Source organism: Mesoplodon mirus (genome assembly GCF_964341445.2).
Source record: "Mesoplodon mirus genome assembly, chromosome: 7".
Classification (NCBI taxonomy): Eukaryota; Metazoa; Chordata; class Mammalia; order Artiodactyla; family Ziphiidae; genus Mesoplodon; species Mesoplodon mirus.
This window is the reverse complement of record NC_138983.1, coordinates 23,876,870-23,903,578: the sequence shown is the minus strand read 5'-3', so window position 1 is coordinate 23,903,578 and position 26,709 is coordinate 23,876,870. Positions and strand designations below refer to the sequence as shown.

The window sequence follows — 26,709 nt, the reverse complement described above, 5'->3', positions numbered from 1 at the left end:
CCCTTCAAAGATACTATTCAGTGTGAGATACTGGCTTCAGAGTTTAATTGCAGATTCCTTCTTGTCATTTTGACAAGACTGTGGTGAAGTATAGAGTTTCTTTACTAGCAACCAAGATGTCACGCTGTCTCCCTCGAGCCAGGCTGCCATGGCTGTCAGTAGGGATTCTCTTGGACTGGGACTTTATTGGTAAAATGAGCACTTGAAAAAAATCGTGTTCCAATTTGGCAGAAAGAGGAAAGATGAGTCAAATTTTCCTTTTACCCTTTAAATTCATACTTGTTGGTTCCATTCAGTTTGTGCTGAACTACCATTTGGCTCAGTTTATTCCAATTAACACTTCAGGGCAGAATTGCCTTTGATCTGAAATTTCTCTCATTTATGATATATACACTTTACTGTCTCAGTAAGCCAGAGTTTTGTTCCAAAGTCTTTTTGTATTGCTGACAGTGTTAAATGAGAGTTTGATGTGTAAGGAAGACAGGAGTGTGGGTCTGCCTGCACAGGGGATGGAAGAGAAATGAATCTGGAAACCCTGTGTTCCAGGTCTACTTGGATTTTCATGCCTGTGTCTCCTTTGCTAGTATTCTTTCCACACAGCCACTTCCCTGCTGTCTGCACAGAAGTCCAGGGAGAATTGAATTCCAACCGCTCTCCATGGTGGTCAGAACAAAGGAAAATTCCTGTCCTTTTGAAAATTATTTGTCTATAATAGATCTATATTTTTCTCCATTCTACCAGTTAGAGTCTTCCTGCTTTCTTTTTTCTTTTCAGTTTTGACTTCCCAAGCTGTTTGACATGAGGTGGCCAGGTATTTGTGCTTTGGGTCATGTCTGTGCCTTGTTCTGAACTTTATTGTGTATTTGTCCTGTAATTAACAACAATAATAAGCAAAGCTACTGTTTAAGTTTTACTATGTACAGTGTTTTATATATATTCTCTTTTAACCCTCATGTAAAGCTTATGATGTAGTTATTATTCCACTTGTAAAATGAGGAAATGAATGCCCAGAAAGATTAACTTGCCCTAGATCACACAGCTAGTAGAAACAGAGCTAGGACTTGAATCTAGTCTGGCTTCAGAGCTCATGCCCTCAGCCACCTGTCTCTGAGAGGCCAGCACACTTCTCTCTGTGACCCTGAATGAAAGGTAAGAGGATTCACGCCCACTTGTCAGCGCATCACTTTGGTCTTGTTCCTCTCACCTAGTTCTTACTGGCTTTGACATTGAAATGATGTGGCGTCTGTTTGCTGCAAGCTACCTCTCCTCTCCTTAGCCTCTGTCATTATAAGGGGATATTTCTTCATCTCATCCTCACACAGTGTCCCCTAAGGGTCAGCAGCAAAAGGGGTGCTTTTAGACTCCCAGGGGAACAGGTAACCAAGCCTTCCTTTGACCCTGCAGAATTAGCTGCCTGTTGCCCCTCCATCCAGTAGTTACTCTTCACACCCATGATATAGTCATACAGATGACAAGGTTTCTTGGAGCGTATGGAGGAACAAAAGTCCTAATATGTGGAACATGGATATAAACCACTGTAGAGTCACCTTTGAAGAGGGTGTCTTTGAAGCCCAGAGTGATTCTTTTTTTCCAAGCAAAAAAAAAAAAGCAGTTTACACTTTTGGCAGCGATTTTCTGTCTCCTCTGTGCTATTATGGGAGATGTTGTGTTTGCACCCTCACAGATTGGCTCCTTCTGTGCTCCTGCCGGAGCCTGCTGAGAAGTTATGTATGTTCACAGAGAGGGGGCGGCAGTGGGCTCTGCTGCCTTAGAGCTGTTGTGTAGTGGAGGGAAGTCAGAGAGGGGAGGACCCTTAAACTCTTGTGTTCAGAGGACAGAGGAGCAAGGTCAGTTTTAAATTTTGATTTGCGATGGAGATTTTCTGTGAATTTTTTTTTAACTAAGAGGAAAAGGGCTTTTTAACAGTAACAGCCATACTTAAGATTTTGGTAGAACTTTTCATCTTCAGAGCTGGCTCTTATTCAGGCCAAAAGCTCCTGCTGAGATCAGTGTGAATCTGACCCATGCTGATTCTCTGATCAAATGGGCAGTGAGTTCTGAAGGAATAGGAGCTCAAGGAGAGTCAGCAGACCTACCTTCTGTCCTTGGTTTACCTGGGACCGACGGTGTGACCTTGGGCAAGTCCTTTAACCTCCTTGCTTCTTTGTAGTCTGTTTTTACTTCCCTGTAAATACTAGCCTTTCTTTCCCCCACTCTGCACCCAGTTTTTTTGGATATAGTTATATGGAGGAATACAGTCATATATTAAATATGAAATGAAAAGAATCTGCTTATACGTTCTGTAATTTGGTAGATTTTTTTGTACATTTCTCAATTTTGTTTCTTTAAACATTTTCTTGGGGCTATATACTAGGTACTCTTTTTTCCCCCCTCTAAAATAACAATCATATGTATGTTCTTAGATGTGACATTTCTCTTCCTGATGACTTAGTTTGTAGAGATAAGAGGGGACTAAGTCAGTGATACGCTTAGGTTTCTTTTGTCCTCCGATTGCAAATTTATGGTTTTGTTTTTACATTATCTCCATTTCAGAAGACCTAGCTGGAAGCCAAAGAAAATGTCTCTGATACAAGTGACATGGAGTGAAACTGTCAGGGCTGTGTATTATCCAAAAATGGGGTTCCAACATCTAAGTTGGTCTTCAGTACAGAGAGTCTCTTAGCTGTCACGTTTCCCTCTTATGGAGCCTGAGCTGACTTTGTTTTCCTCTGCTGATATGAATTATTTATCATCTACTCACCCAGATGAAGGATGAAGCCATGCTATGCATTGTACTGCCTATCTATAATAAAAGCAAGCCTTCTTCCGAAAGTAATTGATTTTCAGATATTTACCTGTGAGAGTCACAACTTTATTTTATTTTGTGCATATTGGCCTATAACCAGAGAATCCATTCACAGCTGGAAAATTCACCTGAGGTACCTCTAGTTTATTTCACCTGCCTCACAGTGGAAATGCCAGCTAGGAGCAGCCTGTATTCTGACATACATCTGCCTGCCTTTTCTGGCTTCATAATGCTAAGAAAAAAGGCCCAGTGGGAAGAGACCTGGATGTCACTTTTCATGGTATGGTTTTATGCTAATCAACCTTTGTTTGCCATCCAATATTTAGTTATGATGCTTGACAGGCTAACCTTGTTTATGTCTTTGACCTCAGAGCTTATCAGGATAACATTCACCTCTAGGAGCTCTGTTTCCTAATCTCTTTAGCAAGAAAAATTGCAGAGGAATTTTTTCATTCATTTTCAATTGTCTGCTGTGTTGCCAGGCCCCATGCTAGGCCTCAGAAATATGAAAATGAAAAAGACTTTGTCCCTGCATTTAAAGATCTCAAAGTCTAGTTCAAATGAGAACTAAGTAAACAATTTAAATTTCACGTTTAAGTGCAATATAATAATAATTATGATAATTATAAATTACTATAAGGAAGCATTTATTGATTGCCAACCATGTACCACGAAGTATTTTAAACACTTTTTATTTCTCACAACAGTCCTAACAAGTGGCTAATACATTATCTTCATTTCTCAGCCAAATGAGAAAACTGAGTTGTAGAGAGGTTATACATACACTAACGAGGTCACTCAGCTAAAAAGTGGTAGAGCCACTATTCAAATTCAAGTAGGCTGACTTGAGAATGTGGGCTCTTAACCAGTACAGTATAATGATTCTCTATAATAAATACGTTGGATGTAGAATAGGATACAACTAACTCAGAATAGAGAATCAGAAAAGATAGCATTTGTGCTGGACTTTGAAGGATGGGTGTAGGGGTAGGGTTTTGCAGATGGAAAGGGTAGGAAGGCCATACAAGCACAGAGATCAGCATTTCTAAAGGCTCAGAGGAATGAAAACGCATGTGCTATATGGGGAATGCTGAGGGGCTACATGACTGGACTGTTGGCCGGGGATGAGACAAGGGTGGCTGAGTCTCCCTTGTACAGGGTCTTGTGTGCCACTTGGGGCACCAAAAGGTTTGTACCGTTTCCTGTTAGGCTTTACCGCTTGACTACAGCATGGTCCTATTCGTAGAAGAAATGGATGGACTTTTGAATCGTATGGATCTCTTGCGGTAGTCACATCTCATGAGTTATGTGTAAATTGTTTGCTTTCTCTGTGCCTCAGTTTCTCCATCAAGTAGCACATTTTACTATACTTAAAGGACAAGTATTTTATGAAGCATTAAAAGTATTCTCCTTTTGGGTTTCTTCTTTTATATGGAAAAACAAACAACTGAGATAAAGTAATTATAAAAGGAAATTGTTTGATTTTTATCTTATTTATACCTTGTTTTGACAGCTCCAGCCTTCCTCTAGCTTAAATCAAATTTAGAGAGTAGATACCCAGTTCCTTCTAAATTGATGGAGATAAGGAATACCAAAGCACCAACATTTTCCAAGTAGATTTAAGGCTACAGATGTTTCTTAGAAACTAGTCGAAGAATTAAATTGATGTCACATTTGTCCCTGAGTTAGATCTGGTGCTGAAGAGTCTGGTTGGAGCCTAGTTCTCTTCTTCCTGGTTTATCTTCATAGCCATTTTGGACTGGGAGTAAGCATGATAGATTTTAGGAAGTCAAAAAACTCCAGTCTATGTCTTAAGAATAACTAAATTTGATGTCATTGGTTATGCCCTCCCTCACCTGTGGCAGCCACAGCAAAATGTTGTTAGTGGTGTCTTTTTCATTTTAGGAGAAACCTGCTGGTCTCTAGCATCTTCTCACTTTCTGTCAGTGAGAGGCAGGCAAGAGGTGAATAGTTCCATTTCCCCAATAACTTCCAAGGAGCCTTCCTTTTTTTTGTAAGTTCCATGTGGCTGAACTGCATTCACCTCTTTACCCGGAAACCCACAGCACGTGTCTGTACCAGATGCTGGGAGCAGAAGCGGGTGTGTTTTTTTGTTTTGTTTTAGGTTTTTTCTTTTTTCTTTTCAAGACGGTATGAAGTTTAGAGTCATTGAGTGCAGGTTTCTTTAAAATTAGAACTGCAAGAAGGTAGTTCCAGAACATTGAGAAAGGTGTCCAAAGGCTGTGATAAAACTGGGGTACCTAAATGGTCCTTTGCCAAGGACCAGTATTCCTGTGCCTGTCCTGTTTGGACTTAGGACCTACCTATGAGTGGTTATAGGGTCATAAACAAAATGCTTCTTTAGCCACAAGCAGACGTTTAGGGAAGAAAAACACTCTCTTACATAAGTGCCTCATTCCCCCACTCCTTACCACCACTACCAGTTGTTCCCTGTAGGTTGTAATGTGGTTGTAAAACAGAAAAGCATTTTGTTTCCTTGGTGAGTACATGTCTCCTTCCCCTCTGGTCCTATCAATTCTGTTGAAAGGAAAGTGAGATTGAGCCTGAGAAAAACTGTACAGAGAGGGAGGGGCTGACAATTACAGAGAAGGTAGACAAAGAAGCATTTCTCAGCTGTCCCTGGCTGCCAGATGCATCTTGGTCCAGATGCTGTGGGGCAGTGTGTGCAGTTTTATCCCATCTCGCAGGGATTGCCACTCAGACAAGAACCAGTTAAAACTGACCAAGCTGCCAACTTTGCCCTGACTTTCAGGGTTGTTCAGGGTTAGCAGCTAAACAGCTCTAACAGTGATACCTGCTTATGTGTCGAACTTAAAATAGGAGCTAGACCTACGTATATTATTTCAAAGCTTAAAAAAACTGTTAAATATAGTTATTCTCATCATCTTTTTACAGGTGAGGAAATTGACATTATAAGAAGTTAAGTGACTAAGCCATGGTCACACAGTTAGAAAGTAAGTCAGCCAGGATTAGAACCCAGATCTGTCAGGCTTAAACTTCCGTGCCTTCAACCACCACACTATCCTGCCTTTCTCAGGAGATGGAAGATTCACATCTTCCAACATCTTGGCTGGGAATAAGTAAAGTTAATGGATGGAATTGTGACAAGCCAACAGGGATTTGGCATTTTTATCAGAAAAAAATTTTTCATTTTCTTTATTGAGTGCCAACAAGCAGTTTGTATGAGACAGAAGTTGAGGTGGAACTTGCCAGGAAAATGCCTAAGGTGGAATGAATAGGAACTTCTCTCCCCAGACAGGTAAACATTAGTTTGCTCCCTGGCTTTTATGGAGCGGGCAACTGCCATCACCTCTTCTGAAAGAGCCACTGTTCACCCAGTGGCAGGTGCAGGCCAACTGTTGTCATGACAACAGCAGGAGAGGCAAACAGTTTAATTCTAGAACTGATAATTAACTGGGGGTGGGGTGGAGGTGGGGAGAGAAATGGGGGGATAATTGTTTCAGAAGGGAAAACTTAGCAATTACCAGCCAGCTGCATAGATAAAAAGGCCAGGCACAGATGCTCAGCCCAGCATGACCCTAGAATTCAGCACTCATCCCCTCTGGTTAGGAATTTTTGATAAATGAAAATGAAGGGCCGAGTCCCCAGCCAATCAAGATTCTTTAAGGAACCAAATAAAGAGAGAGGAAGTTACATACACTGTAAAAAGAAATGCAGGGGACCAGATAAATGACTACCCTAAATGACATTACCCAGCCAGAAGCAATCCAGAAATACTATCCAAACTCTGCAGGAAGAATTCACGCTTGGAGGTAAAACAGGACCCACAAGGCCTACCCATTGTGAGTTTCTACTTCTGTGGATGGAATGAGGGGAGAGTGGCATATTAGAAAGAAAATTAAAAAAAGACTTACAGAGGTGATGAACTTGTTTAGGTCCTTGATCATCACGGCTATTAGTCTATCAACCCCTCAGAGATTGCAATAGTGAACGTAAGCTAAGCATTCCACGTGGATCATCTATCTCATTTAAGCCTTACAGCAACCTAGGAGGACAGTGCTGTTATTATTCTCATATCAGACTTAGACATGTTCAGCACTTTGCCCAAGGTCACAGAGCTACTAAGTCAATATACTGAGTCCTATTATCCTATTGATTTGTGTTTTTCAAATAAAACCTCTACTACTCTATGGGGAAGTCGTGATCCCAATCTAGAATAAAATCAGACTTAAGTAGATTAAACAGTTTACAATAAAAAGGAAAATAATATTTTTTCTAGTAGAATAAATGTAAGCTACAAAATAAAAATTACTAGATAAGCAGTATTGGAGAATGTCCTATCATGTGTTTGAGATCTGTCAGACTCATAGTTCACAGATTAGCCCTGTGTCTCAAGCTCTGACCAGATGAACAAGTGTGAGTCAGGATTTCTTCCTAACTTGTTCTGTGGCTCAGGGCATGTTAAGGCTTGGAATAGGAGATGACATTACACAATGCAAGGTGACTGTCCAAAACTCCTCTAATGATATATTTTCACCAAACTTCCATGTTTTATGTATTATTCATGGGAAAAATGCCATAGTGTATATAGCAAGACCTCCCTGTATTCCAGAGTGTATGTGTAATGTACACGTGTGTGTATGAGAGACAAAGAAAGAGTTGGCGGGGGAGAGAGAGGGGGGAAAGAAGGGGGGTAAGAGAGAGGGAGAAGGAGGAAGGTTTTCCTTTAAAACAGCGAGTCTCAGTGAAAGGAGAAGCATGGTGCTCATTCACCAATATTTACAGATCACCTACTTTGTTCCAGGCATTGTCTTTGGTGCTCAGAATACAGTTTTCCACAAAACATTCAAGGTTCATGCCCTCAAAGAGCTTATAGTCTAGAGTCTCAAGTAAGGATTGAGAAATGTAAGTGGTATGTAATTTAAAAACACATTTTAAAGAGACCCATTACTTCTTCTGTTAAAACCTAATACAGGGAATAAAACTTGCCTAGTCCTTCTGACTAGTGGGAAAATGTGTAAAAGATAGAATGCGGGAGAAGTACAGGTTGATAATCACTACTTAAAACTATGAGCTTTCCCTTGATTTTCCAGAGGTTTGACAAACTAATAAGTTGATGTTGCCTTTGCAAGTGAAACAATTAATATCAAAATTTGGGAGCTCGACTGACACAATAATCATGCTGGAAAATGTAATTTTGTCTGCATAATGGAAGTGGGATCATTTCAAGAAGATCTCATTAATGTGCTGTTCATCTACAAAGAGCAATGTAACCTTTCTCTTATTAGATTAGTGCAGGGTCATGATGCAAAAGGCGGTTGGAATAATTCTCAGTCTTTTGTTCTAAGAAAATAAATTAAGCACTGACTAGGAGTCTAGATATGGAAATCAAAATCATTGAAGACAGAAAAACAATGTAGCCACTCATTCTGAAATTGACATAAGCTCCTTTCATTTCTGTAGGTTTCATTCCATTTAGCCATTTATTTAACAAATTATATCCAATGTCTGCTATGTGCCAGGCAGCGCTAGGTGTTGCAACTATCATAGAAATCAAAACCAAAAACGGTCCCTTTTTTCTCCGTGCTTACTATATAGTGATTGGTCTCTCCTCCACATTTCAGGGCCATACATCTGTTCTGTGTCTGCTCAACTCTCCCTAAGCTTAAAGAATCAGCACCCCACTAAAAAGATGCATATCATGTGCAGTTGTAAATGGAAATCCCCCAGTGCAGAGCCTTCCCAGGTACATTAGACTGAACACTGATTGAGTTGTTGACTTAGTCTTTTAAACTAGGGTTCCATGGTCCAATAAGTTTGGCAAATGCTGCTTATTGACCCACCTCTTGGAGTTCCACAAGTACCATGGTATAATAAAGTCTTCGAGCAGTCCTGTGATAATGAGACTTATTTACTTTGTTTAACCCAGCATTTCCAAACTTATTGACCATAAGGATCTTTTAACCCCTATCACATAAATATCCTTTAGAAACAGTGTTCCTCAATTGGATGTGGCTCATCGTCCACTAGATGTTGAGACCTACTGCTGATGATTTGCCATCTAGAAAGAGAGTATAAGAAATGTAAGGCAATATATAGTAAGAGTCCACATCTCTTAGATTGAAATCTTGTTGTACTCCAAAAAACTAGGTCTTCTGAACCATTTCTCTACTGTTATTGATGTAATTTATGTCTAATACAAATGGGAGTGTAGCTATCAGAGGTACAAATAATTGAAACTGGTACACATGCCTGGCAAAAGAAAGTCTAGAGAGGGCCACTGGGATATATTTTTTTTAATTGACATGAAAATGAAACTTGGATGTCTGTGATTCCATTCAAAAATAAAATATCCATCATAAATAAGTTTTTTGTTCTTTTCATCTTAATAACATAATTCGTGTCACTTTTTAACAATAAAAAAGTTTTAGTTCCAGTGTATACCAAGTACCCAGCACATTGCCTAGTATGGAGTAGACCCTCAAATATTGGTTGAATGAATGACTGAAACAAACAGTGACGAGGAACATTACTAAATACAAAGCAATACAGAACAATGTCATTTTTCCTCTTTTAAGTCAGTGTATAAAGTGGGCGTATCCTTCTGTTACATGATAGTGCCTCTTACATCTAATAGCTATCATATGCCTACCACAGGTTGGGGGAACTAAGAAAATATATATATATAAGTATTTTGCAAACTGTTAAATGCTGCATCTGAGTAGTTGTGTTTGTTTTTTTTTACCAGTGGTCATGGAGGTGCTCAGCATTCTATGTGTCAGAAATTTCCCTGATATGACCAGGCCCTGATGCCAAGTGGATTATACACCAGGATCGCAGTATTCTGACTTACAGACCAAGAGAGGAAGGCAATAAGACTAGGATGTCAGGCCTTTGATAGTACTTCTCTGTCCCTCAGTTTTCTCATCAGTCATCTAGGGGCCATAGCACCCACTCTGTCTATATTAAGGATCAAATGTGATAACCTACGTGAATGATAGTAAGATATGCAAATAAGAAATGTAAATGATGCTCTATACCCTTTGAAAGTACAAGCATTAAACAAGCAAAACAGAGCTGGATGATATAAAGTTGTCTTTTCATAGTGTTATTTGTTAAGACATAATTGTGTTTGTAACTTGAGGTTCATGTATGAGTCATTTAAACAAATATTTATCAGCAATAACAAAGGAAACAAGAAGATTACCCTTGATTCAGCACCTTTACAATTTACAGGGTGTACACAGCATCTCATTTCCTTATTCGAACAAACCTGAGAGGTGGTTTTGCTCTCCCCATGTTACATAGATGAGGAAATTGAATGAGAGTGAGTGACCTGTCCAAGGTGGCCCAGCTAGAGCTAGGAGTGGCAAGAGTCAGGACTTGGAGTGATGCCTTCTTGTTATACATCCTGTGCCTTTGCTCTCATAGCTGCTTTTGTTCAAAACATAACTCGTTCTCCTCCCTCTCCAGCATGCTTCTGACCTTGACTTCTCCTTCTCAGTAAATGGCATCATCTTGTCTCAGGCCAATAACCTAAGAGTCATACTCAATATCTCTCTTTTCTTCACATTCCAAATCCAATTAATCAGCAAATTTTGTCAGATTTACCCTCAACTATACATCAAATCCAAGGACTTCTCACCTCCACTGCCTCACTATACTGGTCCGGGCCACATAATTTCCCTCCAAGAATTCTACTGTCGTTCCCTCATTGCCGCTGTTACTCATCCTTCCTCTCACTGTAACCCCTCCATTCCATTATTCACATAGATGCGCTAGAATGATCTTTTAGGATACAAAGGAAGTCATGTAATTATTCTATTTAGAATGCTCCAGTATGAATTATATCATGTCTGGAACTTGCTTTAGAGTAACCTGGAGGGAAGGGGACCTATAAAGTCACACAAGATGAGATTCCCACCATGCTCACATCTGCTGCTCACCCCACTGTTCACTCCAGCTATGCAGCTTTCTTACTCTCCCTTCAGACAGAGGTCACATTCCTTCCTACTTCAGGGCCTTCGTGCTTGGGCTCCCTTCCACCTGGTGCTTATCCCCAGATCTTCACATGGCTCATTCTCTCACATTATCTAGGCCTCTGCTGAAATGTTGCCTCTTCAGACCTTCATTCCTTCCTTACCTGCTTTGGTTTTCTGCATATACTTGTCACTGCATGAAAATGTATTATGTATTTAACTTATTATTTTCTTTCTTCCCCACTAGAAAATAAATGTTATGAGGGTAAAAGCTTTGTCTTTTTCACCACTGTACTGTCAGTGCCTAGAACATTATAGGGACTCAGTTAATTTTTGAATAAACAAATAGCTATGCAAAACCTGTTTTCAAAGTCGTAGAGAGAACCCTGGTTTGGAATAGGAAAACCTTAGATTCACTTGATTATATTCTCAGTCTGTCACCTTGTGCAGGTCATTTACCTGCAGCTGTTACTTGTGAATCTGCCTTTGTTATCCACCAACAGCCTGTGAGTTTCTGAATGGCAGCATCTGTACTTGATTTTTCTTTATCTCAGTAGTAGGCATAGCAAGTCTGTTACACTATTTGATAACTATATACATGAGCAGTACTTTGCTGTGTTCCAGACTTGGAAAATGACTGACAAGGACTCATGAATCCTTGGCTCTTCTTTAGATAATAATGATCATGGCCATAATAGCAAACACTGATTGAGGTCTTACTGTGTGCCAGGCACTTTTCTAAGAGTGTTACGTGTCATGAGTTCATTTAATCCTTATAATAGCCCTATAGGGGTAGAGGCTGTTACTATCCCCATTTTCCAGATGAGGAAAATTAAACATAGAAAGACCAAATAATTTGCCCAAGGTCACATAGCCAGTAAATGATAGAGCACCAGGGTTTGAACCAAAGCCATCTGGCTGTAGAGTCTGTATTCTTAGCCAACTCTCTCTACTGTCTTCTCAGATCACCACTGTAGGCTTACACTGAGGTAGGTAGGTAGGTAGGTAGGTAGATAGATAGATAATTTAGTAAATAAATATAAAAGTTCACCCATGTACACCTGCTCTAAAGAAGGGTTTTAATCTAAGTATTCCAGGCTAGTTTCTTTGTTCTTTTCACTTAAAGCTACACACATGCCCTGTCTGCTCTGTTTGAGCCTTCTGAGAAGGGTAGGGCTACAGCAGTGAGAGCTTTGGATGGAGCAAACGGTGCACTCAGGACTGTGCAGAGATTTGGGCAGTGCTCTTTCCCTGTCCTTGGCAAGTGATGGGCTGCAGAGGTGCTTTCATGTCAGTGGCCACCCTTTCAGCTGCAGCCTTGTGTGCCTTGTCCATGATGAGGTTGGAGAACAGCGACCTGTCTGAGCCAGCAGTAGTGCAGGCTGCTTGCTGTCTGGAAAAGCAGGGCGCGAACTCAAATGTATCATCCTGAGATAGTTCCCAAGATAAACAGATGTTTTGTGCTGACTCTTGCTTTTCTAACTGAGGCCTGTTTTCCTCTTTCTTCTCTTCAAACAATCTTTCTAGAAGGCATTTCTCTTCCTTCCTCCCTGCCTTTGAGTGATAGGCTGACATCTGGGAAGAAGGAAGTGATCCACTCCTTCAAAAGTTACATCTCCATCAGACCTGAAAGTTGTTTAAAATTCAGTCTTTGCCTCTGGAGCTCTTGAGTCAAGGTGAGGAGTGCTCAAGCCAGCCTTCTGAGTCCCTGAGAACTGGAAGTAAGAAGGGTGAGCTCTTGTCCTGAATCAACCACCATCAGTCAGTAAAGAAGTCTTTAGGTGGGAATCTTTGCCTGCAACCAGGGGGAAATGGCAGAGGATAGTCAGAAGATGATACGTGTGTCCTACCCCATTATATATAAATAAAGGACTTGCACATCATGGATTCTGGTATCTGAGGGGCACCCTAGAATCAATTCCCTGTGGATATCAAGGCATGATAAAATATATGAAATAATCAGACAGCTTTAAGGTAATACGTAATTAAAAACTGAATGTGTATTTTAGACTCCAGCAGTTTGTTTGTTTGTTTGTTTGTTGTTTTTTGCGGTACGCGGGCCTCTCACTGTTGTGGCCTCTCCTGTTGCAGAGCGCAGGCTCCGGATGCGCAGGCTCAGCGGCCATGGCTCACGGGCCCAGCCGCTCCGCGGCACGTGGGATCTTCCGGGACCGGGGCACGAACCCGTGTCCCCTGCATCGGCAGGCGGACTCTCAACCACTGCGCCACCAGGGAAGCCCTCCAGCAGTTTTAAGAGTTCTCAGAATTAGTGTGATGCACTGGTTAAAGAATATGGGCTTTGGGGTCAGAGGTTCTGGGTCTGAATTCCAGCCTCATCACCTACTAGCTATATAACCTTAGCCCTGCTATTTAAATTCCTTAGGCCTTGCTTTTCTCATCTGCAATATGAAGATGATAATAGTATCTAAAATAAGATTACTGTGAGGATTAGTGAGATCATTCATTCATTCATTCATTCAGTTAAAAACAAAATCTTCTGAGTGCCTTCATTGAGCAAGGCACTGTTCTAGTTGCATGGGATCCGTCAGTGCCCCTGAAATCTCGGTGACAACAACAGCAAACATTTACTCCTCTCACATACTGTATGTCCACTGTGGATCAGCTTTAGCTCTGTTCCCTTCTCCTTCATTCTAAGACCAAGGCTAAAGAGCAGCCCCTGCATGGGACGTGCTGGCAAGGGGAAAAGAGCAGGGGCAAAACGGTGCAACCCACCCCAGTGAGCAGGGGATCACTTTTGAGGCAAGTGAGAAGTGACGTCAGATCGAGAGAAGAGTCCTGAAGGTCCACAAGATTAGAATATCGTTGCTGTGATTCACATGAAAGATCTTGAAGTTCTAGGATTCTAGGCTTGGATTAGAACAGTAGCAGTGGGGATAAAAGAACAGGTGGGGGAAACGTGGGTTTGGGGACTGGAGAGGACTTAGTGAGTGGCTGTATTTGAGAAATAAAAGAGAAAGATAGAGCTAAATCAAGAGCGCTGGCTTCCAAGCCTCGCTCTGCTGCTACTTAGTTATATAAACTCAGGCAAGTCATTGAACCTTTCTGGGCTTGAGTTTAACAGTTATAAAATGAAAGACCTGAATTTGATGTGGCCCCTGAGTTTCCCTCTAGCTCTATCCCTCTCTGGCGCTAAGGCTCCGGAGTCTTTGTCTTAGGAGACCACAGGCTACTGGGAGTGATGCTAATGGGAGGGAAGGTTGGCTTAGAGAGAAAGATGTTGTAATGACTCCAGTTTGCATTTGTCTCAGCCCATTGGGTTGTGTGCCTTTCCTCCTTGCCTTTGCTTGTAGGTCACTTTCTCCTTGAGTTTTTTGTGAATCCAGAAAGGAGATAGAACTTATTTTTCATCTCCAAAGTGGGGTCCTTGGGAACACCTAGAGCCTTGAGGTCATGGGACTAATGTAACCTTATGCACAACGTTTCTCCAGCATCTTTTGGTATCCTGGCATCTTTCTACGCTTCTTCCAGTGTATTTCATGTTATGATAATATCTTCACAATGTCAGCCAGGGTGTCTGAAGAGAAACCCTATCCTCACCCACCACATACCACATATGCACAGAATCAGAAATTTCTGCCACTCTTCCTCCCTCTCAAGGGCATGCTTCTGCCTCTTTTTTATCCTTTACTCCTTCCCTTGGGAAGAGGAGTAACTTGTCTGATTGGTCAGAGTCTGGTAGTCATTTGGCCTCTCTTCTCTGTTGCGCAGGGTTAATGTGGTAACAGTCACTGCATTGAAAAAAACAACATGACCGTATCTTTCTTTCTTCTCCTTTGCTTCTTGGATCACTTGATTCAGGCAGGATGGACCTTCCTTGCTCTTTGCTCTCCATTGCAATAAGCAGATTAGGAAGGAATTGTCTCTCCTGGTCCCAGGTAGGTCTTTGTTCCAACTTCTCCATCAATGACTAGATGAGTAAGTCAAGTTGCTCCTTCCCTGGGATTCAGATAACTTTAATTTAGTGGGAGAGGTGGCGGGAGGCACCTACTGTAGCCTCGAAATCTCAGCACTCTACTTTATTATTTGGGTCTCCACTAACAAAAGTGGTACCTTGATCATAGTTTAGCTCCTTAAGTCTGCTCTCCTTGTTTGAAAGTGGAGAATACAGTGAACAAATGACACCGTGGGTTCTTCAGCAGAACCCTTTCAACCTCACCTCACACTTGGTAATGGCTTCCTGTCCCCCTCCCTCAGCTTGCCAGTAGGAAAGTGCAGTTATTAAAGAGGTGAGTGTTTCACCGTGCATCATAAGAAGTAGTTTACAAAGCTGAGTTGCCAACAACCCGTGTCTGCTTGTCTCATAAACTTTGTTTCCAGGAAACTCAGTCCACCTCTATATCCTGGCATTTTAACCACTTCAGCCAAAATGCTGGGTTCAGCACTTTTTTCATGTGGTCATTTTAGTTAAATGATTACTTTGAATTTTCAGTATTAAATTAATGGTACAGTCTGAGCTCACCAAAGATGAGAGCTGTACTTAACAGTTCGCAGTGTTTAACCTCCTTCCTATCCCCAACTCCATGCAGTGTTTTGCAATGCAACTTTTCAGCAGGTATTTAAATTCTGACATGCTTTTGATACTTTTTTTGAAACTAAAATTATAGGCTAACTCATTTGAAATGGTTAAACACAATTTGTGTGCATAGTTGTAACCCCAGTTGATTTGTTACAAAAAATTTTTAATCTTAATTACTGTTTCCAGGAAGTCTCCCATGAGGCAAAGTTAATGAGCCCTGATTTATTCCACCAGCTTTTAAGTCAGATACTGTGCGAGGCACAACAGGGTTAAAGAATGAGCCATGGGCCCTGCCCTCAAAGCACTTGTAGTCCGATTGAGAAATGAGCAAAGAATTACAATATACCAGTATGAGAACCCACATAGAGAGATGTGTTAAGTGCAATGGGAAGCAGAATAAAAAGTGACTAATTCTTCCTAGGGAATCAGAGAAGATTTCACAGTTGTTGACCCATTTGAACCAGTGCCCTGAACAGAGCTATACAACAGTAAGTTGATTGATGACAGGTGGAGAATGGACATCATAATTGTACGCTCTGTGAGTAACAAGGGAATTTTGAACTATGGTTCGCTTCGCGAGGTGAAAGTATGTACTGTATCACTGTTTAAGTCCTCAGCATTGTGCTTTATTTTATAAGAAGAGAGCTTTGCCAACACTTAATCCTTTTCGTTCTAAAAAGAGTATAGATATCTAAAAAGAGTATAGATATAATGGAAATAAACTTGGAGTATTTTGAGGCAGCCATAATTTAGTCTATTCAACTTTGAAGACTCATTCATTCATTCATTCTCTCCTTCTCTTTCTGTATGATCTAAAAGAAAGATTTAATTTTTTTCAGTCATTTCTTACTCTTTTAGTTGTTCTGTGATGTAACTATGGCTCCTGTTTCTTATTGTATTAATCAGAGACTATTTGATTGTAAGGAACAGAAATCCACCCACGCTAGCTCAGATAACACAGAGGGGTATGGAAAGGACATGGTGCATTTCACAGGACCCAATCAAAGGAAGCATTTCTGTACCTGATGGGCATAGGCGTGGGAATTGGTTAAGACCAGAAGTTGCTCTCTCAGTCTCTGTTCTTTCTTTGTCTCTTTCTCCTTCCTGCTTTACTCTCCGCCCCACAGAGCAGCATCCTCTGTTTGCTTTCCTTATAATTTCAGCTTGTCCTGGCAGCACCTTGGCCCCTGCTATATAGCAGTTTTCTGATGCAGGATTCAACATTGCCTCACCACAGTCCCAAGAGAAAATATAGCCAATTCATGTCTATTAATTAGCTACCCTTGAGTTAGGTGGTCATGCCTGTCTAGTCAGTTACTGTAGGCAAGGTTGGGGGGCAGGGAGGCCGAGGAGTCATGTGGTTTGTAGGGCTTCTCTTCTCCCAGGTGGGGGCAGGCCAGGAGGGTAAATTGGAAAAGGTAAGCACAATTGAACACTATTCTGCTCTGCAACCCTACAGAGGCAAACTAGTGTGTAATCTAAGATGACAATTTAGTTTTTCTTAACACAGTTTTTTATAGTTAGACAACAGAGTGCCCCTAAGTGCCTGTATCTCTTGTCCATCCCAGAACAAGTTCCATTTCTTATACACCTAGCATTTCACAGATAAACAGAATAGTGCTCACCCAGCTAGCACGTGGCTCCTAACAGCACCCCTGTTTCTCATTTGCTGTGGCCTCTTACAGGTCGGGTTAATGAGAAAAACCATGAATTTGAAGTCACTGGAGTTACTTCCGCCTCTTGCTAATTTGGTGTCCATAAACTAGTTCCAACTTCTTAGAACCTGTTTTCTGATTCACAGAATGGGGCTGACGTGTGCCTCCACAGCCTGGGTGCTTGTGAGGAGCACAGGATAAATGTGTGTTGAATGATTTTGTGAATAATAAAGCACTATAGTGATGAGTTCAGTTATTAATACATATGTTAGTGGTGGCAACAAAGATGCAGTTTTTTTGTTATTTAGCAAGAGGTACTAAGGCGTAGACCCTCTGGCATCTGCTCACCTAAGGCAGGGCACGACTTTAGGCAAGACTCATAAACACACCAAGTTTCTGGTTCTCCAGCTCTAATTTCGGGCTGTCATCAAGCACTTGGAGTTCCTTGGATGAAGGTGTAATAGAAGGTCATAGGTGTGCTGCTCCTCCATCAGTGTGCATGTCATCATAGCTCCTGTTCATGACAGATGACCTTTTGTCTTGTTCATTTGTGAGCTGGAACTGTTTTAATCATCATATTGGTATTAAGTGGGCTGTTACCTGGGCTGCTTCTTTTAATTAGATGGTGATGGTAAGAGAAAAACATGGATCACAAATTATTCCCATTTTTCAAATAAGTAAAAGATGCTGAGTAATTTATTGACCTTCACTCAGCTACTAAGTTGAAGAGCTAGGATTCAACCCAATTCTGTTTGACTCCAGTTCCCACGTTTTCCCACTATGCCTCACTGTCACCAGATCTTAGAAATCTACATGTTTAATTTCTAACTGGGCTCTTCAGACCCCAGAAGGATCTATGAAGATAGAAATAAAAGTCTATGAACTATTTTCAATATTTCAAAACTTGTAGTGGGAAATCTTACATTTAACTGCAACAGGGCAGAGTTATGTTAGCTGTTTTCCCCCCATGGTGACCTAATCTGTCAGTTATTGATTATTTAATTCGTGCAAGAAAACTAATTAAATATTAAAAAATGTTGTATGTTAGAGTTTCAAATTCTGAAGCCTTTGGAGGGTACGTGGGGATCCTTGGTGATGAAAAGGTTATGAAATATAGTCTAATTCAAAAACCACAAACCGATGGGTCATCAGCCAACTCTAGCCTAAGGATATGTTTCGTTTGCCTCATAAAGTAATTTTTTCAATTTATGAATTACTGACCAGCATTTAAAAATTGAAAGATTTCACATCAAAAAGCAGATTTTTTTCAGCTTCTTTTGGAAATTCAAAATTTCTGGCAATACTGGATCTATATTTACCCATGACATTGACCAGCTGGCTCCTTAGATGGGGTATGTACTTTGCAATTTACCAGACTCCACCTGGCCCAATTTATTCACTTCATTCATTCATATTACCTACTAGGCCCCTGTAAGCATTTGAGTCTCTAATGCCCAGGCTAATCCAGTCTCCTCACTTTGTTGCTTGGTTATAGAGTAAAACCCATTCTCTAGCTATAATCACTCACACATTTTGTACCCTGTACAGTTTTGTGTCTTGGGCTTCTTCTTAAGGTCTTTCATGCACACTTGTCTATTTGGCTCTACTACATCTTTGCAGACAGGAGCCACATTCTCATTATTGTTTAAGGGGGTGGGAATGCAAAGAAGAATAAGATGGAGTGCCTACTGTGAGAAAGTCATGTAGTCTAGCCTTGTTTCTTTTTAATTCATGAATGTATCTAGGACCCTGATAAGTACCAAGTGCATTTTCAAGACCTGCTTTCTAGAGTATTGTGAAACAGAGTGGGGTTGGTGTCAGAAAGACCTAGGTTAAAGTACTAGCCACCATTAATTGTCCACATAAGCAACTGATGTAAACTCCTCAGTTTAGCTCTCTTGTCTGTAAAATGGGGATAATCATAATGCCTGTGGGGTGAAGTGAAGATTGAATGACCTCATGCTCATAAGGGGTTTGGCACAGTGTTTAGCATTTAGTAACTGCTAGGATATAGTAACTCTTACTACTAGGGCTAAACATGCAGTTGGCACTCAGTTCATGCATGTTGAATTAACAAATGAATGGGTAGAATAAATTGAGTGTAAGGAATTAAATGTGTTCAAACAAGTAAATATCTATCAAAGAAGATGTCACCAGAAGTGTCTCTAGCAGGCCTGGAGACCACAAAATTTTGATGGCTTTGAATGTCTGATTTTTTTTTTTTTCATGGTATGTGGGTCTCTCACTGTTGTGGCCTCTCCCGTTGCGGGGCACAGGCTCCGGACGCGCAGGCTCAGTGGCCATGGCTCACGGGCCCAGCCGCTCCGCAGCATGTGGGATCCTCCTGGACCGGGGCACGAACCCGTGTCCCCTGCATCGGCAGGCGGACTCTCAACCACTGCGCCACCAGGGAAGCCCTGAATGTCTGATTTTGATGAGACTACAAGAAGCGCACGTTGTGGCAGGATCAGTACCCAGAGCTCTTTAAACCAGATTGATAAGCTTACCTCTATGAAATAACATCAGCCTCAGTTTAATGTAAGTTGATGTAAGGTTGAGAGGAGAGGAATACATTTCTAATAATCTTTCAAAGTAGCCTCATGCTCAGTGTTTTAAGAATATACTCAGGACTTCAAAATTGGCCTGTGGGCTAACCTCCGTGATACAGCAGGTTGACATTGTCTCCGTGAAGAATCGTCGCGGTTGCTAAGGTGACTACTAGAATGGGAAAAAGCATTAGACCACTTTCCCTGGGCTCCTGGACTACTTCCTCTTTTTACAGCCTTAAGGGACAGGCAGAGGGGAACTAACTTATTTACTATGTGCCATCGCTGTCTCATTTAATTGTTACACTGATCTTCTGAAACAATTCAGATGACAAAACTGAAGCTCAGAGAGAGTAAGGGACATGTGCCAAGTAGTAAAGTGGCAGAACCAGAACTCTCGCTCTTTCCGTAACTCCACATAGCCTCCCAAAGCTAACCTCACCACCTCCAAGGATTCATGATAGCCCTCAACCTCATCTTCATCCTCACTCCCAAAGGGAAACTCAAGTAAAGGGCAGCAAAATGGATTCACTGAGTGAATACACACTGTCCATTTTCTTCTTATTCATTTTCAACACAGTTTATTAAGCACCTATATTATGCCACACACAGCTCTTGTTGCTCAGGATACAGGGCGAACAAGACAGATGAGATCCCTTCTCTGGTGGAATTTAATTCAAGTGGGAAGAGGTAGACAAAAAACTAGTAAACCACTAAATAAAATAATTTCAGATAGCAGTGTTAGAAAGGAAATGAAACAGGGTGGCTCCATAGAAGGGAGCTGGGGAGAAGAAGCTGCTACAGATAAGGTGTTCAAAGAAGGGCTAAGGAGGTCACTTTTGAGCTGAAACCAGACTGAACAAAGGGGCCAGCCAAGCAAAAATGGGCATGATGAGCATTAGAGGCAAAGGGAACGGGAGTTCAGACTTGAGGCTGGCCACTGGTGACTGTCACAGGGAGACCACTTCACCTTTTAGATTTTTTTTTAATGTAATGTGCCTAATAATAGAACATGTTTATGATTTATAATCTGAATCATAATATTTCATTTTTCTGGATATTTTGCAATGGGATTAGTAATGTTACTTCAAGAAGGCTGTGATCTATACAAGTAATGGAGACAAGCTGGCTTTATTGGAAGAGAGGGGACACGAGAGTTTACATCTGTTTCCTGCTGGAGAACCACATCCTTTAGGCTCAGCCTGAGGACCTGCACACTGTGCATTCAGGATGGTAAGGACACGGATATGGCAGAGATAGCAGGACGCCTCCGGAAGCTCCAGTCACACAGACAGAACTCAAGACACCTCGGAAGGGAGCTGCTGGATGGTGTGAACATTTATTTTGGTGCCAAATAACATTTATTCCCAGGATGTCTTTGGTTATCACAAGGGTAAATTCTAAAACAACAAGGAAGGAAATAAAATTAGTTTTGTGTAGATAAGTATGGACTCAATAAATGCACAGCAGAAAATAATTTAGGAGGCTGGAATGAGGGAATGTCACGAACTCAAATAAGGCTCAAGCGGAATGACTGAAAACGGCAAATCACTGAATAGACCTATGCTTCCCCAGCCCAGATACCCTGAAAGTAATAATAGGAATTAGAAAGCTATTTGCAGTGTTTGAAAAATATGAATGGATACTAAGGCTACACAGGCTATCATTTACCTCATGCCCTTTCAGGTCATTCTTTCGTTGTTTTATTCAGTATTTCAACAGATCCTTAATGAGTTATCCACTGTGTGCCAGGTATTATGACAAGTGCTACGAAATTTTTTAAATGGCTAAAATAGGAATCCTTGCTGTTGAGGCATTTTAAGCAACTGGTGGAGCAAAGAGACAAGTAAATGGATCATTACAAAGCAGTGTAACGTGCACTGATAGGGGTGTTATGGAATGCTTTGAGAAGTCCAAAGGGTGGGAAAAATGTGAGGGATAGGGTCTTGGAAAGCTTCCTAGAAGAGATACTACTAAACCTATGCTTAAAGGATATATATCAATTAGCCAGACGGGTCCAAGGGAATGAACTTCTTGGCAGAGGGAAGATCGTGTACTTTATGTATATGGGGCTTTTAATTCTCCAGAGTGCTTAATGCACTGTATTGGAATTGTGCTCAGCTTTGAGTAAGAGAGAACTCTGGTATCAGTAGCTTAAGCAAACAAAGGTTTATTTGTTTCACATAATAAGTGTGGAGGGAGGTGACTGCTGGCTTTGGTTCAGTGGCTAATGATGTCAGTACTGCCATGTGCCTCTGAGACTCCCTGGCCTTTTCCTTCGTGCTTGTTGCCTTATGATTGAAAAAGGGCTGCAGCTTTGGGTGTCACATCCATGTTCAAGCGTGGAGAAGGGGTCAAAAGAAGGGCCATGTCTGTATTAATCAGAGAAGTAAACGCTTTCCCAGCACACAGCCCCTGCCCACCACCGGAAGACTTATTATGCTTCTGTGTCAGGCTTGAACTGGGCTCCATCCATGTCCCCATCCCCCACTGCAGTACAGGCTCGGTAGGCACATATTTGACCCTTCCACGCTCCAGAATAGAACGCAGCAGGGGGCGTGAGTTGAGAATGACTGAGTCAGCCAATCAATAGTATACGCCAGACATTCCATTTCACTTGCTCTTCATAATAAGCTCACACAGTAGGGAGAGCAGGTGTTCTTAGCTCCACTTTGCCGAAGAAGAAACTTGGATTTGTAGATTCAGAGAGCTAGATGATGCCTGAAATCACAGAGCTGTGCATTTATTTCGTGACAGCCAGAAGAAAAAGGAGAGCTGATGTTGATCACATGCTTATTACCCACCAGAGTAGCTGAGCACTTGACATATGCTCTCTCGTGTCCTCCTCATGCAGTCCTGTGAGGTAGCTCTCCTCCTTTTAAAAGTGAGCAGTCTGGCTATTGACGTAACTCAGGGGATATTGACATGACTTGCCCAGGATCACACAGCTGGCATATAGCAGAGCCAGGATTCAAACCTCAGTTCTCCAGAATGTCAGCCAGGTGCCCTTCTCACCCCTCCTACCTTTAAACTATCGTCACTCTCTTCCCGTGAATCCAGTGGATGTGCCGTCTCACTGACATTGCCCAGACCTCATCCCCCGTGCCCCTCTTACTCCTTTTATTTGACCCACTCCTGTTTCTTCATTATTGCTTTTATGGACACAGAATCCAGCAACACATTACTTCAAACGTCCTGCCATTAGGAATGCATTTCCTAATGCATTGTAATAGCACTGACCATAATGAATACATTTTGTATCTGTGTAGATGTCACGGGTGTTTTCAATGCTCCACTCTCATTTATGTGGGTAAGTGAGTACTTAAAGTATTGCCCAGGCTCCCATTACTCCAGAGAAAATGAGGGGTGCCCTGTGTGTGTGCATATGTTTTTGCATTCATGCAGCAGATAGGATGTTTGGGTCAGAATGAATTGTGCACCAGAAGTGGGAGTCAGGCCCTTTCCTGGAAGGGCACATTGGAAGTAATGTGCTGTGCACATCAGCAAACCTGCGCAAGCAGGTTTCCTTAGGAATAGAAGGGCCTACTTAATGGGCACAAATTACAGTCAGATGTTGTTAGAAAGGCGGAGGGAAAGCCTTGCTGATTGAGGGAACCAGGTTTGGGGGTACCCCAAGATCTTCTTGCCTTCATGTGCACAGCCAGCAAGATTGATATGCTTGGTACCAGCAAATCACCCCATCAGTCGGCCACACACGGTCACAGACTTTTTGACTTTGAGGGTAGATAGTGACACAGGCCAACCAGGGAGCAGAATGTGCTCAGTTTGGGGTTAGTTATGTGACCTGATCTTTATGATGAGAGTCTGTCTGTGAAGTAGAGGGATGGTAAATAGTCACAGAGTCTGAAATGCCAGATTGTGGCAGAATGTAGCCCCTTTGTGCAGAGAGTCTGGGGTATTCAGCTATGCGAGCAACTGCCTCCCCTATGTTTGAAACAATATGTGGGCCGTAAGGTGCCAGACATTTAGACTGCAGCCTGCAGGGGGTTCTTGGGGTGATATCTTTTTAGATATATCTATGACAAACATATCCTTTCCAAGGCTTGGGATCTCAGCCCTTAAAGGGTACCTGGAAGATAACCTGTGAGGCCCAATATTGTGAGTCCTCATTCGAAGGTTCTAGAAATTAAAAGAAGGTGATGTGGTGGTTTACAGAATGTAGGAGTATCCTAAATTTCTGTAAAATCCTACATTTTTATACCTCACCTATTGCAGCTAAGTCTTTTAGATATGCAGGAGTTACCCATTAATAAAAATTGGCTACTCAGTTTAGGATTACTGACTCAGTGATTGCAAGGCAAATTAAATAAAGGAGTAGAGGTTGCAATCTGAATTTAAAATGGGTATGGGTGTGTGCATGTGTGCTTTTGCAATATGCAATCCATCAGGGGGTCTGGAAATGTTTGGTTTTGCCTTTAACAAAAAACGGCAAGCAAGACTCTAAAATTTCGCTTGGGGGAGAGCAAAATGTCTTTCTAGGTCTCTAAGTAATCTTAAATCGCACCAGCTTTTTATTGCTGAAAATCTCTATCAAAAAACTAGGCTGTGGGGCTTCCCTGGTGGCGCAATGGTTGAGAGTCCGCCTAACGATGCAGGGGATACGGGTTCGTGCCCTGGTCTGGGAAGATTCCACATGCCGCGGAGCGGCTGGGCCCGTGAGCCATGGCTGCTGAGCCTGTGCGTCCGGAGCCTGTGCTCTGCAACGGGAGAGGCCACAACAGTGAGAGGCCCGCGTACTGCAAAAAACAAAACAAAACAAAACAAAAAAAACAAAAAACCTAGGCTGTGGAATTTCAATGTCTGTCCTTCTCTGTTGCCTCTGAGTCTCTGGAGGCTTAAGTTTTACATACTGCATCACCTGACTCTTCTGTCAATACCTGAAAGACAGACTTGAGAGAACTAGTTTCCCCAAATCTACATACAGGTATAAGCCCAGTTAAGACCAGTGCAATAACCTTAAAGAAGTTATTGTTCTTTCCTTCCTTCATGCCAAAAAGCTACTGGCACTTGTCCTATACTGAAAAGCCTACTATTTTACAGGAAGTTCTGTAGAAGCAAATATACTGTTTGGGGGATTAGTTAAAATGCAAAAGAATCTAGCTGTGAGTTGAATCTCTGAGTCCCGAATTCTCCATTCTTGCAAATTCAAATGACTGGAATGGCTTGCTGTATCCTCTAAAAGAAAAGCAGTAAAACAGTAAGAGAAAAATTGTTTACCATTTCCTCGGGGGCAGTGATTTGAAGCACAGTTTACTTTTGCCCTGGGGCAGGGTTTAGTCTTGCTTCAATCCTAGAAAGCCTTTCTGAAGGGGGTGCAGAAATGAGGATGCAGATAGAAGCTGTCTCCTGCAGCAGTGGCTTCAGGTTTCCATGGACAGAGAGCAGAAGAAGATGCAGTTTACCACCAGAGCAGCTTTGAGTACAGGAGATTAAAACCCACCAAGAACCTCTGGGTCTTTGTGCCCCTGTTGGAGTCAGAGTGAGGAGCAAGGGCGAGGACACAGTGTCAGCCTGATTCTCCTTCAGTTCGCTGCTCCCTGCTCGATTAAGATGGCTGGCAAGCCAGGGAACCAGCCTGAACTGCCCCCCCCAGGAGCTGCCCACCTTAAGAGAGTTCCTCTAACAAATGTGCCTTCAGGGGACTATATAATTAGAAGCAAAACCATTTGCATGAATTCATCCTACACATGTCTTTCCCCTCCTAAAGTGCTCAAGGTTCCTGCCATATGTGTATATAGCGAAAGTTTCTGGTCTCTAAATACCTGTGCTTATAGTCTGCTCTAAGATGACTGAACAGAAAGGGAAAGGACCAGCTCCAGAGACAATATGTCTCTCTTTCTTCAACTCAAGTTGTCTGTGCTTCCACTGCCATTCTTGTTATAGTTGTTCTTAGGTATGAAACAAACTCAAGATTTAAAAAAAATTTTAACAATAAACAGCATCTACTGAATGGGAACAAATTGATGCTAAACCTGTGTATTTTCCAAAACTGTTGATCTGAAATAAAACAGAAATTACAATAATAGCTGTCATTTATAAAGTATTTACCTTGTGCCAGATATAATATTAAGGATTTTAATAAGGTGTCTTATTTAGTATTACATAGGTTTTATTAGACCCATTTTACAGATGAGGATACTAAACTCAGAGAGGAAAGTGACTTTCCCAAGGTTACATTATCTGCTTATCTCAGAACCAGTCCTTCCCTTTTAGATGGTTATTGGCACCCAGAGATTGAAGAACGATTCAATCACAGAGACTCAGTTAGCCCACTTAAGACAGATAGGTTTACTCTTCCTTTAATCTGTGGACAGGAAAGCCCACTGTGCTCTACAGACCACCCATGCTAGTACCTAGTTAATCCAGGCATAACAACAGGTAGGTTAGAATGATGCAGACCTGGGAAGGAGTCACAGCCCAACATTTTTTTTTGGTAGGAAGAATATTGGCTTTGCAATCAGACAAACCTGAACTCCAAACATGGTCGAGCCACTGACCTCTCTGAACCTCAGTTTCCACATCTGTAAAATGGGGAATCATCGTGTCTTCTTCACAAAGATGCAGTCCAAATTGGATGAGAGACTCTATGTTAGAACGTATTATAATACATGCTCATTGAATAGTTTTTAAAAAATACATAGTTGCTTAAAATGTCATTTTACTCCTTATTAGCAAAAGGTTTCCCAGGCACCCTGAAGTGTTTTGGCCCCAGCAGGAGAGTGGTTGAAAGATACAATGTTCTGTAGTTTTCCTAAGGAAGCCCCATTCTTTAGAACCAATTTTGCTTTTTATGGCCTGTTTTTCCCTCCAAGGCAGGAGGTGGGCTGATGCTTTCCCTTCTGCCCTCCCTATACTATACCTCCCCAAAGTATTCTCGCATCTCCCTCTTGTGATCTCCTTAAGTGCTTTTAATGGTTGCTTGACACTGGAAAGATATTCCCAGCAGGCACACAGTTTGTAATCCCTGCTTGTTGCTTGATGTGAACTTGTGGCTGACCTCTGGGAGAGCAGTGGGGACTAGAGGAGGGAGCCAGGCTGTGCTCCAGCAAAGCAGAGATGACGGGTCCCAGAGCAACTGGCAGGCAGCTGGAGTGGCTCCAAAGATTCCTCTCACACCTTTTGCCACCTCTATCCAGTCTGGAAGTATAATCAGTAGAGGATTATGGGACGGGTAAACTTCCAC

At 41.8% G+C, this 26,709-nt stretch overlaps 1 protein-coding gene across 5 annotated transcripts in view; it reads left to right on the top strand.

The window, feature by feature from the left end:
- The window catches only part of TRIM44 (tripartite motif containing 44), a 119,639-nt gene that overhangs the window by 65,507 nt on the left and 27,423 nt on the right, over positions 1-26,709 (top strand). The window contains exon 5 of one of the 5 annotated variants that reach the window (XM_082626274.1): positions 15,726-16,021. The exons of 2 other annotated variants lie outside the window; for them this stretch is intronic. In XM_082626274.1, coding sequence (XP_082482400.1) covers positions 15,726-15,801 — 76 coding nt within the window. In that variant the 3' untranslated portion in view covers positions 15,802-16,021. Of the gene's footprint in view, positions 1-2,553; positions 2,879-9,536; positions 9,860-15,725; positions 16,022-26,709 lie in introns of those variants that run through there. 2 more of the 5 variants (XM_082626276.1, XM_082626273.1) reach the window with 2 other exon arrangements.